General features: G+C 55.3%; 7 protein-coding genes across 7 annotated transcripts in view; 3 read left to right on the top strand and 4 right to left on the bottom strand.

The window, feature by feature from the left end:
- Nucleotides 1–100: 100 nt before the first annotated feature.
- On the top strand, nucleotides 101–1,582 carry CCM_02246 (uncharacterized protein; the record flags this gene model as incomplete). The annotated part of the gene is made up of 1 exon (XM_006667398.1): nucleotides 101–1,582. One exon carries the CDS (start codon nucleotides 101–103, stop codon nucleotides 1,580–1,582), a length of 1,482 nt encoding a protein of 493 aa, XP_006667461.1.
- Nucleotides 1,583–1,954: 372 nt separating this feature from the next.
- CCM_02245 (nonselective cation channel) lies at nucleotides 1,955–4,268 on the bottom strand (the record flags this gene model as incomplete). The annotated part of the gene is made up of 2 exons (XM_006667397.1): nucleotides 1,955–3,906; nucleotides 3,971–4,268. 2 exons carry the CDS (start codon nucleotides 4,266–4,268, stop codon nucleotides 1,955–1,957), a joined length of 2,250 nt encoding a protein of 749 aa, XP_006667460.1.
- A 543-nt stretch (nucleotides 4,269–4,811) lies between these two features.
- CCM_02244 (acyl-CoA dehydrogenase family member 11) lies at nucleotides 4,812–6,106 on the bottom strand (the record flags this gene model as incomplete). The annotated part of the gene is made up of 3 exons (XM_006667396.1): nucleotides 4,812–5,196; nucleotides 5,325–5,941; nucleotides 6,008–6,106. The coding sequence occupies 3 exons, from the start codon at nucleotides 6,104–6,106 to the stop codon at nucleotides 4,812–4,814; spliced, it is 1,101 nt and encodes a 366-aa protein (XP_006667459.1).
- Nucleotides 6,107–7,603: 1,497 nt separating this feature from the next.
- CCM_02243 (CCAAT-binding transcription factor, subunit B) lies at nucleotides 7,604–8,338 on the bottom strand (the record flags this gene model as incomplete). Its single annotated transcript, XM_006667395.1, has 1 exon — nucleotides 7,604–8,338. One exon carries the CDS (start codon nucleotides 8,336–8,338, stop codon nucleotides 7,604–7,606), a length of 735 nt encoding a protein of 244 aa, XP_006667458.1.
- Nucleotides 8,339–12,107: 3,769 nt separating this feature from the next.
- On the bottom strand, nucleotides 12,108–12,822 carry CCM_02242 (uncharacterized protein; the record flags this gene model as incomplete). Its single annotated transcript, XM_006667394.1, is given in 4 exon segments — nucleotides 12,108–12,298; nucleotides 12,333–12,581; nucleotides 12,601–12,625; nucleotides 12,748–12,822. The coding sequence occupies 4 exon segments, from the start codon at nucleotides 12,820–12,822 to the stop codon at nucleotides 12,108–12,110; spliced, it is 540 nt and encodes a 179-aa protein (XP_006667457.1).
- Nucleotides 12,823–13,708: 886 nt separating this feature from the next.
- Nucleotides 13,709–16,106, top strand: CCM_02241 (WSC domain protein, putative; the record flags this gene model as incomplete). Its single annotated transcript, XM_006667393.1, has 7 exons — nucleotides 13,709–13,792; nucleotides 13,858–14,052; nucleotides 14,148–14,171; nucleotides 14,708–15,124; nucleotides 15,206–15,327; nucleotides 15,465–15,642; nucleotides 15,714–16,106. The coding sequence occupies 7 exons, from the start codon at nucleotides 13,709–13,711 to the stop codon at nucleotides 16,104–16,106; spliced, it is 1,413 nt and encodes a 470-aa protein (XP_006667456.1).
- Nucleotides 16,107–17,376: 1,270 nt separating this feature from the next.
- Nucleotides 17,377–17,868, top strand: part of CCM_02240 (uncharacterized protein) — a gene marked incomplete at both ends in the record, with an annotated part of 986 nt that continues 494 nt past the window's right edge. Inside the window, one exon of the mRNA XM_006667392.1 lies at nucleotides 17,377–17,859. Within this exon, the coding sequence (XP_006667455.1) occupies nucleotides 17,377–17,859 (483 nt within the window). The remainder of the gene's footprint in view (nucleotides 17,860–17,868) is intronic.

Raw genomic sequence — 17,868 nt, 5'->3', positions numbered from 1 at the left:
CTCTGCATGTTCCCCTTTATAACCCCACGAATATTCCAATCCATTTAAATATTTTTTTTCAACTCTTCTCCACGATTCGTTTTGATATAATATACCCACAATGAAACCACGTCTTGCGTACGACGACAAAGCCTGGGAAAGAGGAACGATTATCTACAAACGCTGGTATGAATATCTCGGGGAAGACGAGCCCTTTAATGCAGTTGGTCGCTTTCTTGCAACACATTTTTATCCTCGGGAATGGTGCGAATTTGATATCTTTTCGTTGGGTGGATTCAATATCTGCTTTCGAATGGGATTTACCGATAACACCACCACTATTCTCAGGTTCCCATTCCCTGGTATTGTGATGTTTCCCGAAGAGAAAGTCCACAATGAAGTCAGGGCCATGCAGTTCATTTTGGAACAAACCCAAAAACCACACAAAATTCCGGTTCCGGTGCCTTCTATCTCTCGCTGGGGACAGAAGAAAGAGAGTCCCGCAAACCTAGGTCCTTTTATCATCATGGAATGTATCGAGCACAAACAAAGTATCTGCAGGCTTTTTGAGAATCCGGACTCAGATCCAACCGTCCGCTCAACTTTGAATCTCAACCTCAACACAGTTAGGCTGGGAGGCCTCTACAAAAAATTGGCCAAAATTGTTCTTTCGCTATCCATTCTTACGCTCGATAAGATCGGGTCTATTGAGCTTGACCCAAACAATTCGAAGTGGAAGGTGTTGAATCGGCCCTTGTCCTATTCTATGAATGAAGTTGTGCAACTGGGAACAGTACCCCGATCGAAAATACCGAACAGCACGTACTCTGAAGCATCTTCGTACTTTGACGCCCTGGCGGAACTGCAGCTTTCGCACCTCTTCAGTCAAAGGAACGATGCTGTTGACTCGGAGGATGACTGCCGGCGAAAGTTTGTGGCGCGACTTCTCTTCCGAAAACTCATTCGAGACCAGAAATTGAGAGAGAAATGGTTGCGCCATGAAACTGGCCCATTTCCAATCTGGTGCGATGACTTTCGACCAGAGAATGTTCTCGTCGATGAAGCTGAGAATATTATCGGGGTGGTGGACTGGGAGTTTACATACACGGCCCCTGTCGAATTTTCCCATGCACCGCCTTGGTGGCTTCTTCTTGAAAAGCCGGAGTATTGGCCTATGGGCCTCGACGACTGGTGCATACAATATGATAAACGACTTGAAACATTTCTTCAAGCCATGAACGATTGCGAGGATGAGGCAATTCGCGCTGGTCAACTGGAAGAGACTCAGCGTCTCTCTGGCCCAATGCGAGACAGCTGGAGGAGCGGCAACTTCTGGATCATGTATGCCGCTCGGAACCATTTTGCATTCGACTCGATATATTGGCACAAAATTGACCAGCGATTTTTTGGACCGGCTCAAAGCATTGACGCCGACGATGTCTGGAAGGAGAGACTTCATCTATTGACACCCAAGGAAAAGGACTACATTGATGAATGTGTAAAGCGGAAATTTAAAGAGATGGACACGAGAGATCTTGCTTGGGACCCGGATGAGTATACTCGAGCATACGATTCTGAGTGGGTGGGTGGGATGAATGAGTAGTGATTCACGAGCTTTTCACATTGTACTCTAGAGGAACCTTTGACCTTTGCGCTACATTGGACACGTCCTTGGTTTGCAAAACGAGGGTCCTCTCAAGTGGCTGACGCAGCCAGGTAAAAAATAGGAAGATTGTCAACACGTCCTAGCAGCCTAACAGCCTTACTCGACGGTAAAATATTATCATGTCAAATTCTAGACCCTATTCTAGCCCTGTCCAGAACACCCCGCGCCCGTACCTAATAATAAGCCTGCACAACACGCTACAGCGACAAAGTTTCAGGCCAACTGGCATCGGCTCAGGGCTACTAAAATAATACTTGAATTAAAAAGGCCGTCTATAATAGTATCATCTATATATTACTTGTAGTTCTATCAGCGTCGAAAAGAGCTCTCTACAGCAAATCCATCTCCGTCCGTGTCCTTGTCAGAACCGCTCGCAGCCGGATAGCTGTCCTCGGACGTGGCATCAATCGCCGACTGGCGGCCCGGAGCCTCATCCCCATCCCGACCCTCCCCTTCCTCTCCGCCCCCTCCAACCTGCGTGTCCGGCACCAGCTGAGCAAGCATCATCTCCATGCGCGCCATGGACTTTTCCATGGCCCGCAGGCGGTCCTCGAGGCTCTCCTGCTCCTGCTCGGCCACCGAGAAGGAGCCGCGCGGCTTCTTGCGGATCCCAGGAAACGTCGAGTCCCGGCGGCGCGGCGGTTTCCGCGTCTCCGTGCTGCTCGCCGTGGTCTGGCGGGTAAACTGCCGGCGGATGAGGTGATGCGTCATGGGGTCGTCGACGGCAATCTCGTCGTGCACGTCCTCGGACGGCGGCTCGTCAAAGACGGACCGGATGTACCGGCTCGCCGACAGCTGCCACTTTTGCCAGAACCACTTGCGCCCCGTCGTCTCGTCGCCGCTGCCCGGGTTGTACTTGTAGTCGTGCTGGTCCCAGCTGACGCGGCGCTCGGCGACGGCGATCATGAGCAGCAGCGGCAGGTTGACGAGCCGCACCGCGGCCACGTGGATCTTGTGAAACCAGCGCGGGCTCACGATGAACTTGAGCGGCAGAAAGATGAAGACGGCCAAGATATTAAAGGGGGGTTGGTAGGCAAAAATGGCGTCTGCCTTGACGCCCTCGAGCGTGAGGACGGCTCGTCGGAACTGTATCTCGGCAGTGGCGTTGGCCGAGATGACGCTGAACGTATTTGACAACATGGAAACGAGAATCGTGAGAAACAATGTGTTGCCGAGAAACGCAAATGCCACCATAAGACTCGGCCCCAGCAACCAGTGGAACTCGGCCGACCTCTGAATCCCCGTTCCGTCCAGCCCGAACCAGATAAATATCATCCATTTAGAAATTGTGAGCCAAGGATGGGCGCCTTCGCCCAGCCACAGGAGCGACAGCAAGAAGCCAAAAAAGCACCACGCTGAAAGCGCAGTGAGGAGAAAAAAGTCGGCCATCATCGAGCGCAGAGACAAAAAGACGAGGTTGTCAGAGAGCAGGGTAAAGGCCAGCCTCGGCACCAGCAGCGGCGCAGCCAGCGCAAGCACGTCAAACGACTGCTCGCCAGGCCCCGGCAGCCCGGTGCGGAAGCTGTGCACGCGCAGGACCAGGTACACGCCGTAGATGGAGACGAAGCCGACGTCGAGAAAAGACCAGAGGTTTTGCGTGTACACGTTCCAGCCGTGCGCAATCAGCGTCGCGAACTGGTCCAGGCCCCATCCAAAGGCGTAGACGGCAAAGAGGCACTCGGTCACGGTCAGCTTGTCCTTTTCGCGCATCACCATGAGCGCCGAGTAGAGGGCGAGCAGGATGGCAAACTGGATGGCCTCGAGGATGGTGCGCGTGCGCGGCACGATGAGGCGGTACTGGTTGAGCAGCGGGGACCCGCGCGGGTCGTAGAGCGAGATGGGCTTGAGCTTGTAGTGGTCGGGGATGATGTCCCACTGGGTCGAGGGCGTGTAGATGACGCGGCCCTCGTAGATGGCGGCGACAATCTTTTGGCAGGTGGTGGAGCTGAGAAAGTGCTTGCTCTCCGTCAGGATGGCGACCTCGAGCGAGGGCAGCGTGCGGTGGTAGCCGCGCCAGATGCGGCGCTCGGCGGCGGCGCGCGTGCGCGGGGGCGCGTTCTGGTACGGGTCGAAGCCGGCGACGAGGACGTGGGCGAGGAAGAGCAGGCCCTCGCTGCCGTCGTGGTCCTCACCAAAGCGGCGCAGGATGCGCGTGGCAATGATTTCGCAGAGCGTGGCGCGCGTCCAGTTGACGTTTTGGCGGTTGCTCGAGTACGACTCCTCGTCGAGGAACTGGGCGCGGTTGACCAGCAAGCAGTACACTGTTTTTCATATACCAGTTAGTTCTATCGTTCCCAGAATCAGTCTTCGCAAGGGCCAACGCACCGATGGAGAGGTCGTCGAGTTCGTAAAACTTGTCGACGAGCGGCCGCACCACGGTAATGTTGATGCGCACGTCGCGCAGCTGCTCCAGGCTCAGGTAGTCCTCGACGACGCTGGTAATGTCGCGTCGGATGCGGTGAATGGTCGTGTACACGGGCAGGTGGCTGTGCGGGTTGGTGACGCAGCTGTAGAGGCCTTCGTCGTCGCCGTGATCCGTGTACATGCGACTGAGCAGCGGCCGGCGCTGCTCCTCCTCTTCGGGGGGCAGCGTGATGCGCCGCCGCGTCGGTCGCTGCGTCATGCCGCGCCTGTATCAAGAGGGCTCTTGTACTAGCCTTGTAGATGCGGTCGCGGGATTCGAGAAACACGGAGGAGGGCGAAAAAAGGCACCTTGGTCGTTGGTAGGTTTTGGACTCGGATTGACGTTTTGTCGCGGGTCTGGAAAGAATGGCAAAGACTACCCTGGCCGCCTGTTACGTCTCTGCGGCGAGTAGCATGATGACGTGTTGGAACTAGTTAATAAAGATTCGGTTCCTATAGTGTCGATGAGGCTGCGCGATGGTGCTGGGTGCTGGGTTGGGTGTTGGAGGGCGAGTTGTGCATGGGGGCTGCAGGGTGAAAGTGAAACTTGGCTGCAAAGTCACGGACCGATGCTGGCGGGGTGGCGGTCGAGATGTTCCGTCGTCAGTGGCGCACCCACTAACTAAGCCTGCTCATCCAACTCTTGTCGCTGAACTCGACACATCACTGACATGGCCATCACAGCAAGTTGTATATGATTTGTTGTAACTATATTTATGCCATCCGGCCTATATGTTTGTCTAGAATGTCCCTCTTCGCCTCTTTACAAATGCGGCTTGCCTCCCCGCTGCGCTCGCTGCGCCAGCTGCCAGCCAAACTCGGCCATGGGTATCCGGCCAGCCGCGTACACCTGCGCCTGCGCGCTGCTGGCCTGGCGCACGGCGTAGCGCGCCGCGATGCCCTGCAGGATGCCCGCGAGCTTGTAGAGGCTAAACGACGCGCCCCAGTCGAGCTCCGGTCGCGGGTCGTAGCCCGCCGCCGCCGCGTACCACGCCACGATTTGGTCCGGCTGCGGCAGCCCTGGCGTCTTGCCGGGTAGAAAGGCGGCCGACTCGGCGTGCGCACCGCCCGAGGCCTCGGCCAGGTAGAACTGGGTGAGGAAGTTGCATACGTCGGAGAGCGGGTGGCCAATGGTAGCCATTTCCCAGCTGTGTTTGCATGTCTTGGTTAGCATCATCCATTTCAGTACTTCACCATCCGTTTCAGGACTTCATCATCCCGTCACAGGACTTTCCGAGCCCGGGGGGGAGGGGGGTGGCTTGTTGGGCACACTTACTCTAGAATACCAATAATGCGGGGCTCCGTCTTGTGGAAGATGACATTGTCAATCTTGTAGTCGCCGTGGATCAGCGTGGCCCTGTCCTTGGGCTGCTGCTTGGCGTCGCCGAAAAAGGCCATGATGTCCTCAAAGTGCGGCAACTGGCCGACGGGCTCCTTGGTCTCGACGTCGGCCACCTGCGCCTGCATCTCGCAAATCGTCGTCCACGTCTGCACCTGCCTGTCGTAGAAGCCCGTGTGCTTGCCAAACGACGCCAGGCCGACCTCGCGAAAGTCGACGCGGTGGAAGCGCGCCAGCGTCTCGATGGCCGCCTTCCAGAGTGCCGTGCGCTCGGCGGCGCCAACGCCGGGCATGGTAAAGTCCTCAAAGATGCGGCCGTCGAGAAACTCCATGATGTAAAAGGGCGTGCCGATGACGGTGTCGTCCTCGCACAGCGCGTACGCCTTGGGCACGGCAATGTCCGTGTCGCGCAGCGCGTGGATGATGCGGTACTCGCGGTCGACGCGGTGCGCCGTCTTGGAGATGATTTTTCCGGGCGGCTTCTTGCGCATGACGAAGTGGTGGCCGACAGCGTCTGTGATTTGGTATGTCGGGTTGGACTGACCAAAGCCAAACTAGAAGCGTGGAGGTGAGCATGAGCGAGTGCATGGTGTTTGTCAACGGCTGCGTGGTTGGCATACCTGCTTCAGCTGCAGTGGCGTCTTGATTTGGGGCACATTCTCATCGACATACTTGGCAAATGCCATTTCGTCGATGGGCTGTCTGATTTTGCCTGCCATGGCGTCCAATGGCTCTCTGCCGAGAGGAGGTGATGAGATGCGGACTTGACGGTGGGGTGAGAAGCTCTCCCCAGAGGAATACCGGTTATGTACCTAGGTAGGTATGTAGGTAGGTAGGTAACCTCCTAGTTGCTCGTATGGACGACTTGCCGCTCCGACGCGCAGTCAATTATCTCAGAGCGCTCGAGCAATAATTTTCCTAGTCAGGCTGTAGGCTTTCGCGCGACCAGAGATGAAGCAAAGAAGCCCAGGGAAGGTAATGTTAGAGACAGAATCTGCTCACGCGCCTCTCATCCCAAGGTTAAGTATTAAAAAGGCATCCAGAGCAGCCGAGGCTACTTGCCTCTCTCCGCGGAATGTCATTTGGCAGCGGATGCCCCACAGCTTCCCCCAGACTACGACAAACGACGGCTCCAATTCTACGAGATGCAAAAGGCCGATTGGATTAGACAGAACCGGCGATTCTCCCAAAGTCCGGCTCTCCACCCATTTCTCTCAACGTCTCAAGCATGGTTATAACCACAACATGTTATTGACCGCGGTTATAATTACTGCTTAAACTACAAATACCCTCACACCACACTACACTACAAGCCACATGCCATTCAGAATACAAAACATCAATTTGGCGAAATATCATCGCAGCTAAGTAGTGTCCTTCCCGAGGCGTGCATCCGGCGACGGACCAAACCAGCCATTGCTTTCTATAACCCGCCACCCAAAAATAGAGAAATACCAGTATCCCATTTCCCAAACGTAAAAAACATGCAGAAGAAAATAGTGTATGTGAGCGACCCGGCACTCACCATCTTGCTACGTGATAACCCCTGCACCCATATAGCAGCCCATCAAGTTCCGTTAATTCCGTCATTGCTCCGCGTCTGATCAACTCTTTTTTTGGGTGTTTTGCCTTTCGGTTTTTTGTTTTTCCTTGTTGGTTTTCATTTCATTGTACAACCCAGTGGCTGTCCCCGAAGCATTGGCCGCCTTTGGCTAACTCTAGTTCCGGTGTCGCTGAGCAATCAATCGGGTTCGCCAGAGCCAGGTCAAGACAATGGTCCCAGGCAAGCTGTGGTGAGGTATCCATCGCGTCAAAGCCACCCCAAACATCGCATCCATTCGTCAACCCGTGGTACGCCAAACACAGTCAAAACTCTGTGCCCCACACTGTACCACAACCTATACCAAGTCATCATGCCCCTAAAAACCCCCAGTACGCCTAAGCACGAATCGGAGCGCGAGCATTGCAAGCGAACCGAGGAAGCTGGCAAATAGGAAACGGCAAATGAGTCGTCGTGGGCTTCTCGGTAACTCGTGCGTTCCATATATCCCACGACGCTGCAAGGTGCCGATATCCTCGTCCGAAGAGAGAAGAAAAAAAAGCTGAAGAGAACGGGGAGGGCGTAAAAAGAATGATAGCCTCCCTGTAGCGTTCGTAAATCGTAACAAGCACTTGCACAATTCCAGATTGGTGTCTGATTGTCATGTACAGCCAGTTCACCGGCCAGTTTCCGCGGTGGCCTGAGAGCTTCTCTCCTCGGCATCGTCATCTCTTCTCGCTTTCTTATTTTGCCCATCAGGTGCAGATTCTGACTTGCGCTTCGTACCAGCTCCCGCACCGCTCGATTGCTTGACCTCTTCGACATCAGCTTCGACTTCTGGGCTATCCTCTGGGCCTTTCCCATCTTTCTCCAGGGCAGCAACCTCTTCTGTGGTCAGGAAGCGGCCACCGGGTCCACGAGGTCTCCGCATAGCATGGTTATGGCGCGATTCATGGAGGTACGGGCGTCTACCCTTGGAGGTAAGGCGAAGCTGCTCCTCCAGTCTTTGGCGCGCTACGCGACGCTTCAGAATGCGGTGGAATTGCTTCGCATTGACGTAGAGCGGCGACTCTTCGACGCCGCTGGCGGCCATCTCGGGAGACTGCGGGTGAGCCATGGTCATTTGCGCCTGGGGCACACCAGGTCGGCCCATCATAGCTTGCGGGTTGGGGACTGTGGACTGGCTGACCCGGCGCGGTATTTGGCTGTTCATTCGGGGGGAGGCACGGCCATCCTTCTTGCCAGCCATTCGAGGAGATGTGTGAGGCATGTTGGGGTCGGAATGCATGTAGGGATAATTTGAGCCGGATGCGGCGGCGGTGGCGGCCATGGCGGCCGCTTGAATGCCGTTCATATTGTAGGCGACGGGCTGCATGCCTTGTTGTGGCACGCCATACTGAGGTTGATACATGCTGTGCGCTTAGACCAAAATTTGGTCCAATGTCGTTGTGTACTGGCGGCGGGCGGCGAGGGAGTGAGATCGATTGTGCGACGCGTTGACGCAGCGGGTACTTTGGGGTGCAGAGAGGCGGCAGTATATGAGACGCCAGTGGTGGCGTGTACCTAGCTAGAGAGCGAGGCGAGCAACAACGTGGACAAGTCTACAAATGCCGAGTACGTTAGCGAATTACAAGACGGGTTTATGAGTGGTTAGGCACGGATAGGAGGAGAGTGAGCGCATAGGTTGTCTGCGATGGCACGGCCCAAGCCGGTGCTAGCGGGCTGTGGCGGGAGTGTGCCTTGGTGGTGGTGCCCCTCCCCCATCGATGCGCTGGCAAAGCTCATGCAGGACGTGACAGGTACTGCACGACAGCGGGGGATGATCAAGCACCCTCTTGTCTTGAAGAGCGAGAGGGGATGAACTGGCGACGGAAAGGCCGGCGCGCGGCGCGGTTTAGGCCAAGGTGCAAAGAGGCCCGATGCGAAGGATGGCGGTATTGGGCCGCTTGTTGGCCCAATAGGGAGATGAGCGCTCCAGGTGCTCATGCACAGGTAAGAAGGGTAAGAAGGGTAGTGGTTGTGACGGGAGGCGTTCTGCAGCGCGCCGAGAAGCAGGTATCTGTGGTGAAGCTCAAAGCGACATGACGTTGTCGCAAGCAGCCGGCTCCTCGCGACGAGGATGAGAGTAGGCTAACGAGCAAGTAGACGTGCTTGGGGTAGGGTGGTGCAACGACACAGGCAACACAGAAGCCGGGCGCGTGGTATGACGAAGGAGGGTCGTGAGAGGTCAAGAGCTTGACAAGAGTGGTATATAATCGCAGTTGGGCAGGGCCAGACGAAGACGGTGGAACAGCAGAGATGAAGCACAACCGTGAACTTCTGTTGTGTTGGGCCTGATGTAACAGAGCGCGCAAGGAAAAGCGCGCAGGCCAAGTGCGCGGCGCGAAGTGAGGTCGGGCCAGAGATGGGTAGGAGGGTGAGGAGGGTAACGAGATGGAGAAGGATGAAAAGATGTATGTGAGTACAAGAAAAAAGGCAAAAGCTCACCTTGAATCTGTGCGACAGTCGGGTGTTGGGCCGTTGAGTCGCGCGTCGCAGCGGCTCAAGTGAAAAAAAAAAGCGGCGAGAAAGCGTGATTTGCTGAAACTGAGAATGGGGGTTGAGAATATCAAGAGTAGATCAACGAGACGCCGCAGACGCGCCGTGTCAGCTGACGATAATGAGTGATCCAATGGCGAGGAGAATGAAGACGACAGCCGAGACGATGATAGGCCTCTTGTATCGCGAAGATGCGATGGCCTCGAGAAAAGACGCGGTGCGAGAAGCTGATTTGCTGGCTGGGAGGGGGCCGGTTAGCGGATGGAAGAAGGTGGTTGGTGCGTGAAGAATTGGAGGAGCGAGTAGTTTTTGGAGGTTTCAGCGGGCACAGTGGGCTGCAGATGGTGCTAGCAGGGGGGAATGGGGGAGGCCTGCCGCCTGTAAGGGAGGGAGGGAGAGAGGGCAAAGGAAAGGGCTGACTTTCATGCGCCGTGCAATTGCTGCAACCAATCATGCAACTGGGTTGCACCCTTTCCTGGGGTTGGTGGTGATGCTGGTGATGTTGAGGATTCTCTCGGTGCTGGTGCTGGTCCTTGTTCTGGTGCTGGTACGGTACTGGTGCTGGCTGTCACCAGTGTCACCGCCCACAGCTCGGAGCTCCCACGCCCAACCCGCCCTCAAGCCGGCGCATTACCGAGCTCTGTCTGCGCGCTGCGCGGAATCATTTCGCCGCAGCGGAAACACCTGTGAGGAGGGCGGGGGTCACGGCACAAGAACCAAACGCACTCGGACAAACAAGAAAAAGACAGGGGAAAATATTCGGAGAGCAACGACGGCAAGAGAATGCAACGGCCAACATACTTGCAAGAAAAGTCGACTATCTCTCAACGTCGCTGCACCTAGCCAGTGCTGAAAGGCGTCTGTGGCTGCACCTGCTTCTGTCTGCACTCGCTACAGATTAGCACCTCGGATTAAACTCGGGTGTGGAGCGGGATACCTACCGTCGCGGTTGGTCCAAGATTCCGCCCGCCCGTTGGTGGTAGCTGGTGTTGGTAGCTCTGTCGCTTTGGTCGAAGCCACACGGTACTGGCCAGCGCTGATTCGTCCAACGTCCTTCTTCTTCAACAGCTTGTCGGTATATATTTTTTGGTTTCGATATGCGTGTCGACAGGTTGTGCAGCCTCGATGCGTGCTCCTCTGTGCAACCAGTGGTTTTTCGTAGCAAAGCACAACGAGAAACAGGCCTAAAGGATTGGATCAACTTGATTGGACCGTGCAAGGAGGAGAAACCAAAATGCCTCAACATGATTTGAGGGATGGGGGGCTACACGTCTTTTAAGACCTATGACTGGCTGATTCAGCTCCGATATGGGGCTGCCTGCCTGCCTATGTCCGACTCTTTGATTGGCTAGACGCTCTTATGTACGTTGTGCCACTGTTCCACATCCCTCTGCTGCTCCACACTACGTTACTCTTGTTCGCCTATCCGTGCGGTGGTGCAGGGTAGTTACAGTACATACTCCGTATGTTAGTACCTAGTGACCAGGTACCTGCTTCCTGCTTGCCTACCTGGCAGTTGACAGCGACTCAAGCTCGCCGTTTGCCGGCTGTCTCATCCTTCCACCTCATACCATCAACTCATCACAAGCTTCCACCAAAGGCCTGATTGTACTAGTTACCGACTGCTTCAGTGCTGCCTCATCGAGAGATTTATCAAGGCTCCCACCACCATCCCCATTTCCCCTCCAGGCTCCCACCACCACCAACACCAAACAGGCATACCACACCACCACACCACCGCCGGTGCTTCGCAGCATTTCTCCCGTCCGCCCCCGGTGCGCCCCGTCATCAATCCAGGTTGCCAGGGCCGTCATGCTTGCCTTCTAATCAACTTAAGCACTCGGCCATCTTGAGCAGGAACAAGGAAAATAAAGAATGACGCTGGTGGCAAAACATATTGCCGAATTAGACGCCCCCCCGTCTCGCCATTTGCCAAACGGCCCTAGTCTGGCTCATCTCCGGCCAGGCCATCACTTGTCAGCCAGCCATGTGCCATGTGCCATGATGCCATGTTCTGGCGCGCCAAGGTGGCTGATAATAATATCCTTGCCAGGTGGCCAGCCTCTCAGCCTGACGCGATGCTGATTCCTATGGCAAAAGCCCCCGTTGCCTGCTCGCCCTTTTAGGGAGCGATCAACATGCTTCCCGGACATCTCTACCCAAATGGTGCTCTGAGCTGGCAACTCAGTTTAATAGCCAGCTAAAAACGACAATCGACAGTGCTGTAATAATACGGAGTACACCCGAGACGCACCACGTACGTACTGCGACTGCCGACCTAACTAGGTTTCTACCAATACGCGTAATGCACTCATTGTCTTGTTATGGAACTGGCACACTGTGCCTGAAATTGCACCGACGCTGTGCTTGTGCCGTGGCGATGCGTCATCCTCTTGGGCTAGTTACCATAACTACACATTCGTCGGGCTCCCCCGTCGCACACAAGCCTCCGTCTAACGTCCAACCCAGCTTGGCCTGCTTGGCCATGCCAGATAGGCGAAAAGCGAGAAAAAGCTCGTTCCGACAATGGCTTTCATTAAGGCGGTGACTGCGGGACGTCGTCATGACCATCGAGTCCCCACTATTGGGCAGCCGTGAGGTGATGCCTTCTACGCCATTTGGACATGATATAATAATACGGATTATTTTCTGACGCGCCGCCCGGGAAAGTCCAGAGAAAACACTCGCTGGTTGGCAATGGATCGTTGCTTCGCCTCCCGACTTTCTAATCCGGGCTCTACCACGTGAGGTGTTTGACGTGTGCGCCCTCTGCGCTCCGCCTGGGGAGAGCCAACCGTGGAGTATTGGAGTGACAGTGGCTGATCAGGGTGCTCTGTAAAGTCGGTGAGCCAATAGAATCTGCGCACTTCGCCCCCAAGTCCTTGTGACGGGCCTTCCGCCTCGGTCACCGCAGCCAACAGTGGGGGAGTCCGAGTTTCTATTCCTGGCTACATCGAGGTTGATCCTTGGGTCTATGTTGGATGGGCGACGAAATTGATGAGCCCTTTGCTCGCCAAGATTCTTTTCCACCTTGGTGTTCGAATATGTGACGTCGCCTCCAGGTCCAATTTCGAGTATGCGAGACGGCCTATATGATGACGCGCCGCAAGCAACTGCTGCTCTCACAAGACTCACAACTATCGACACGCAACTCGAGACCCTGCGATTTAACGAAGATACGAAGCAACCCCGTACTTCTGCCACGGAGGATTTGCCAACTACCGGGGCAGTATTTGGCTGGTAAAAAAATGTGAGCAAGTTGTACAGGGTAGGTCAACTTACACAGGGCTGACATCGTGGGCTAGCGGTCGCCCTGGGCTTCCCAATTTGGCGCAGGCCCTCGTCGTCATTGGACATGCTGCTTGAGAGCCCATGGCCCATCCACGGACCAATTATCACCACCACTGACTCCATCTCCAATCTGAGTTCCCCGCATTCAGTTTCTCATCCGCGATGGGAGCTTTTGCCAGAAGGCGAGGAATTGTGATGCGACAGGACTGCTCACTTGTCAAAGTAAGGACATGTACCGAGTATGCGTGCGGCGAAATGCGACGCGTATTTTGCGGCCGACTCGCCGCCGCCCTATTTCTTTGTGATGCGCTGCGTGTGTGGTGCACTAGGATGAGCGTGGCTACCTCTCTCGACGAGATGCCCATACATGTTTCGGAGCGAAGGGCTGGGCGTGTCGTGACGGCAAGCTTTTCGTGTCGGCATGTTTGCTCATGATACACACCTTCGAGGAAGCACATGGACGAGGGCGGCGCAATACCCATTGAGCGGGAATGTGTGTTTCAAGTACATACCTGTTATCTGTCGCGTGACAAGTTGTTGTCGAGGGGGAAATGGCAGGCTAGCTCATGACGAGACGGACCGATTTATTCACGGCAATGCCTGACATTCATGGTGCGTTTTCCCACTCATGTCAGACCAACGACCATGGACTTGCCAACCAGAACCGGCTTTGCGCTAGACACTTCTCAAGACTAACACGTGAGCTCATGAAACGTTCTTTCGCCTCTGCATTGGCTCCCCATGGTCTCGGAAACAGTTGCTCTCGGAAACAGTCGGTCATGGAAGGCAAGTGAGCTAGCTCGCCGAAAGCCGCCTGTCTTGCATGAATGGGAACTCGGTAGATTTTTGGCTGGTTCGATGGGGCAACTATAGACAAGGTTAATTTCAGAATATAGGAAACATTCTTTCTACCTGGTACATACTACTCTGCAACCAGCAACCTGACAGAAGGATGTCCTACCTGCTGAGAACGGTCACTGTGAAGCATTGGACAACAAAACGGAGCTCAGGTGCAAGTTTTGCTTCGGAGACAAAAGTATGAAACCCATGACGTGGACGGCATATACTTTAACTAACGCGTTCCATCCAGTCTCTGGACAGCAATCCAGACTGGCAATGCAGCAAGCCACCACGGTCGAGACACTCTGTGGTCACATTGGCGACCCCCCGACAAATATTCAGCGCAAAACCCGAATCTCAATGACGCCTAGTGCTGAAATCGAACTAGAAAATTTGCGAAGATGTTCCATCGCTGCGTTAGGTTGCAACTCAGGACGCGCAGCAAATCGGCCCATTGTGAGTGGTGGTGTTTCAACTAGGGCGTAACTTACACGGATGCTGGTAAGACTCTAAAATCTGACCGCAAGGCGGAGAGTTCTCGAGCTTGTTAGCGCAAGGCGGCGAGTCTCGAGCTTGTTAGCTCGAAAGTTGCATGGGAACCATCGCGGCTTATTTCGGCGCTTACGAAGCGTCGTCACAAACCCACAAGTATACTACCGAAAGCCACAATCCTCCGTCTACTCCTTCTCACTGTTTATTTAATCCGGGGGCCTGAGTTAGCGTGAACCTAACTGCAAGTGCCCTGAAGCCGGGGAAAAGCTGGAGCTGCGTGGCGCGCGCCGTCATTATTCGCTCCGCCTGTCCGGCAACCAACACGCCTGTTCTATCTTATCATAGGGCTCAGAATAAGTCATGACGATAGTACTAGTCGTTTCTACCATTAGCGCTTTGCAACCACGTTGTGGCGCACAGGGGGATGGAATGCACGCGGCGGAGCCACGTTGCAGTCTCGCAGAAGCACATTCTATTCGAAGGCATGAATATGTTCGGACGAAAATGATTAGACGCCGGAAAGGGACATGCAGCCAGACATAAACTTATAAATGTGACAAACACCCCACACAAAAGGCAACGTAGAGTTGAGTGTGATATCCGTCGCTTTGCTAGTCAGTGTTCTCCTGCTTTTGGTCTGCCCTTGCTTGCTACTGGTCTGCTTCTGCTTGCTGTTGATCTGCCTCTGCTGCTTCTTTCCTCCAGTTTCGCGATGCCGTCGAACAAATCCCTCTTGTCTGGGGCCGTGACCGGTGCTGCCATCCTGGGCTCGGCGCAGGCGAACCTCTTCACCGTCAACTGCTCGCCGCTGACGATTCAGCGCGGCGACCCCATCATGTCCCCGGGCCAGATCTCGGCACACGTCCACGTCGTGACGGGCGGCACCGCCTTTCAGCTTGCGCAGTCAAATGCACAGGCACGTGGTGCGCGGGCGACGACCTGTGACAAGATCCTGGACAATAGCAACTACTGGCAGCCGCAGCTGTACCACGAGCGGCACGACGGACGGTTCGAGCTCGTCACTATGCAAGGCAATGTGAGTTTTCCCCGGGCATCTGAGGCCCTCTGTCAGTGTGTGTGCTTGGCTATATACTGGATGCTGACAGTAAGATGCCAGGCTGCCTACTACATCAAGCGCGCTTGCGACTATGCGCCCGGCAGACGAAATTGCGATGGCGCCCCTGCCCCGATTGCGCCTCCACGAGGTCTTCGTATGATTTCGGGAGACCCTGAGCTTCGGTACGTTCTGAGAAGCTGTGGCGAACGGCTCTTGGTCCGCACAGGTTGACAGACCTGTCCAAGCGAGCCGGAAACCGTCGAGATGTTGAGAACCTGATAGAATGCTAACGGAGTCATGATTGTGACACATGTTCTAGCACATACAATCCGTCCGATTTTGCGCAGCAGGCCATTTCTCACTACTGCCTTGAAGGACCCAACGAGGGGGAGACGCCGCACATGAGCCGCCTCCCGTGCGGCCGCATGCGTGCCCAAACCTTTTTCCCGTCCTGCTGGGACGGCCACAACCTCGACAGCGGCAATCACAAGGACCATGTAAGCAAAAGACGACAACCTCGCTGCCGTCCACGGGCCTGCTAACCTGTGTGTTTTCTCTCTCTTTTCAGCTGGCGTTTCCCGCCATTGGCGCGTACAATACCGGAGTGTGCCCGCAGTCGCACCCCAAGGCAATCCTGTCCGTGTTTTACGAGTTCTTCTACGACACGGGCGCCATCCGGAACCCGAACCGCCTCGTGTGGGCCATGGGCGACCCAACCGGCTACGGCCTGCACGGCGACTACCTCCAAGGCTGGACCGACCAGCAGCGCCTCGAAGAGGCCATCGCCACCTGCGCGGGCCCACACGGCGTCGACGACCCGGGCTGCAGCCTCAACGTCGGCCCCAACGGCAGCCCGGGCCGCGCGAGCGTGCAACAGCTAGAGGTCCCGGAGCCGGCGGAGCCGGTCGGAGAGCAGGGCCCGCTGGACAAGCTCCCGGGCGATAACCCGGTTACATTCTGAGAAGCAATTCGGGGGTCTGCACATGGGAAGGGGTGGGTAAGCTTTCATCGGAATGACGCGTTGGGACGATGTGCGTATGTGTGCTTTGTGATACCAGTAATTTGTATTGATAATGTTTTTTATGCGGATGACTTTCTATCGCGAGACCTTGTGAGGGAAAAAAAGGAACCCCTTGAGTCGAGAAGAAAATTATGATATTCCAGTTCGCAGTTCTGCACAAATCGAAAAGATTAGTTAGTTAGACATGGATGTCACTTTACAGATGTTGTGGAAGCGCAATCTTTTTTTTTTCGCGAGTTATCAGTAATCAAAAGGTCTCACTTATAGTCGAACCAGCTTCTAGTATCCTTGTTCCGTCAAGTCTTTAGGATTCCCCATCACCCCTGTGCTGCCCTATGACCCAAAAATGTGACGGGAGGACATGCGGCCGAGACATTGTCTAATTGTCCGCTACAAAAAGGAAGCGGCTGATCTCATTGTTTTTTCTTGCTTCATATTTCGCAGACATAAAAAACTGACGACTACTCAATAGTGTCCAACAATGGCTGTCATCACACGTGCAGCCGTCATCCCTTGGTAGTGACACAAAGGAACACAAACATAGCGGTTACGTTTTATTCTCCGTCGGCACTTTTTGCTTCCGCTCATCACAATCATGAGATGGGCACGGCAATTTCCGATTGCTACCTGCGGCATGCGCACTTGCAAGGCCAACTCAAAATAGGCTTGACCCAGTCTGCCGCCAATGTCTCATGCGACCGACCAACCGTGTCGGGTGAATGACCTAGTAACTAACGACCTAGTAGCTGACTCCAATCTTGTACGGATAGACTTGTCATATACTCTTAGAGAGGGCTCGGAAGACGGCCCCTCGCTTCGCACCCGACCCTGCGAGTCTGTGATGGACGCCGTGGAGTTGCATGGTGGTGCCCAACGTGTGGCACCATTATCCATTTCCTCAAATTGGTCTCATAACTAGGGAACTCCATCTTCCGCTGGACAGGGCACATCAAGAAAAAGGAGCTGAGCAAGTGGAGAAGAAAGCCGGCTCGCGGAGAAGGACAGAGGGAACGGGTTGATGAGCGGGAAGAGATATATATCACATTCCCAGAGCTCCGTCACTTATTCGGCTTCTCTTCTCTAGCAACCTTCTTTTCACTCACCTCCATACACTCCTTTACATTTCCACGTTGCACTCGCCAGCTAGCAGACACTATCTTCTTCTTCGTATCTCTTATACCTCATAAAAAAACACTCGCACAACCCCACCATGAAGGTCTCAACCACCAGTCTCCTGCTCGCCAGCCTCTGCGGCTCGGCCTTTGCAGCTCCCGTCACCGCCGACGTCGATGCCGACGTCCACGCCCGCGGGCTGCTCGACGGCAGCACCCTGCAGAGCGTGACCAGCGGCAGCCCGGCCGGCCTCGGAAACCTGGCCGGCGCCACCGGCGGCCTCGACAACGCGCTCAGCGGCGTGACGGGCCAGACCGGCAGCGGCCTCCTCGGCCGCGACATCGACGTCGACGCTCGTGTGGACGCGCGCTCTGCCGTGGACGGGCTTGTGCCCGCCGGCAAGGCGACCGATGTCAGCGGACTGCTGTCGCAGACCGGTGCCGTCGGTGGGCCGCTTGTCCACGCGCCTATCGATGTCAACATCAATTCTCGCAGCGCCGATGCCGCGGTCGATGCTACGGTCGATGCCAAGATCAGCGCCGCCGTAGACGCCAAGGTCACTGCCGTTGTTGATGCAAAGGTTGATGCC

This window comes from Cordyceps militaris (assembly GCF_000225605.1).
Source record: "Cordyceps militaris CM01 unplaced genomic scaffold CCM_S00002, whole genome shotgun sequence".
Classification (NCBI taxonomy): domain Eukaryota; kingdom Fungi; phylum Ascomycota; class Sordariomycetes; order Hypocreales; family Cordycipitaceae; genus Cordyceps; species Cordyceps militaris.
Note: the sequence above shows the minus strand (reverse complement) of the source record. Positions and strands in the feature narration are given on the sequence as shown.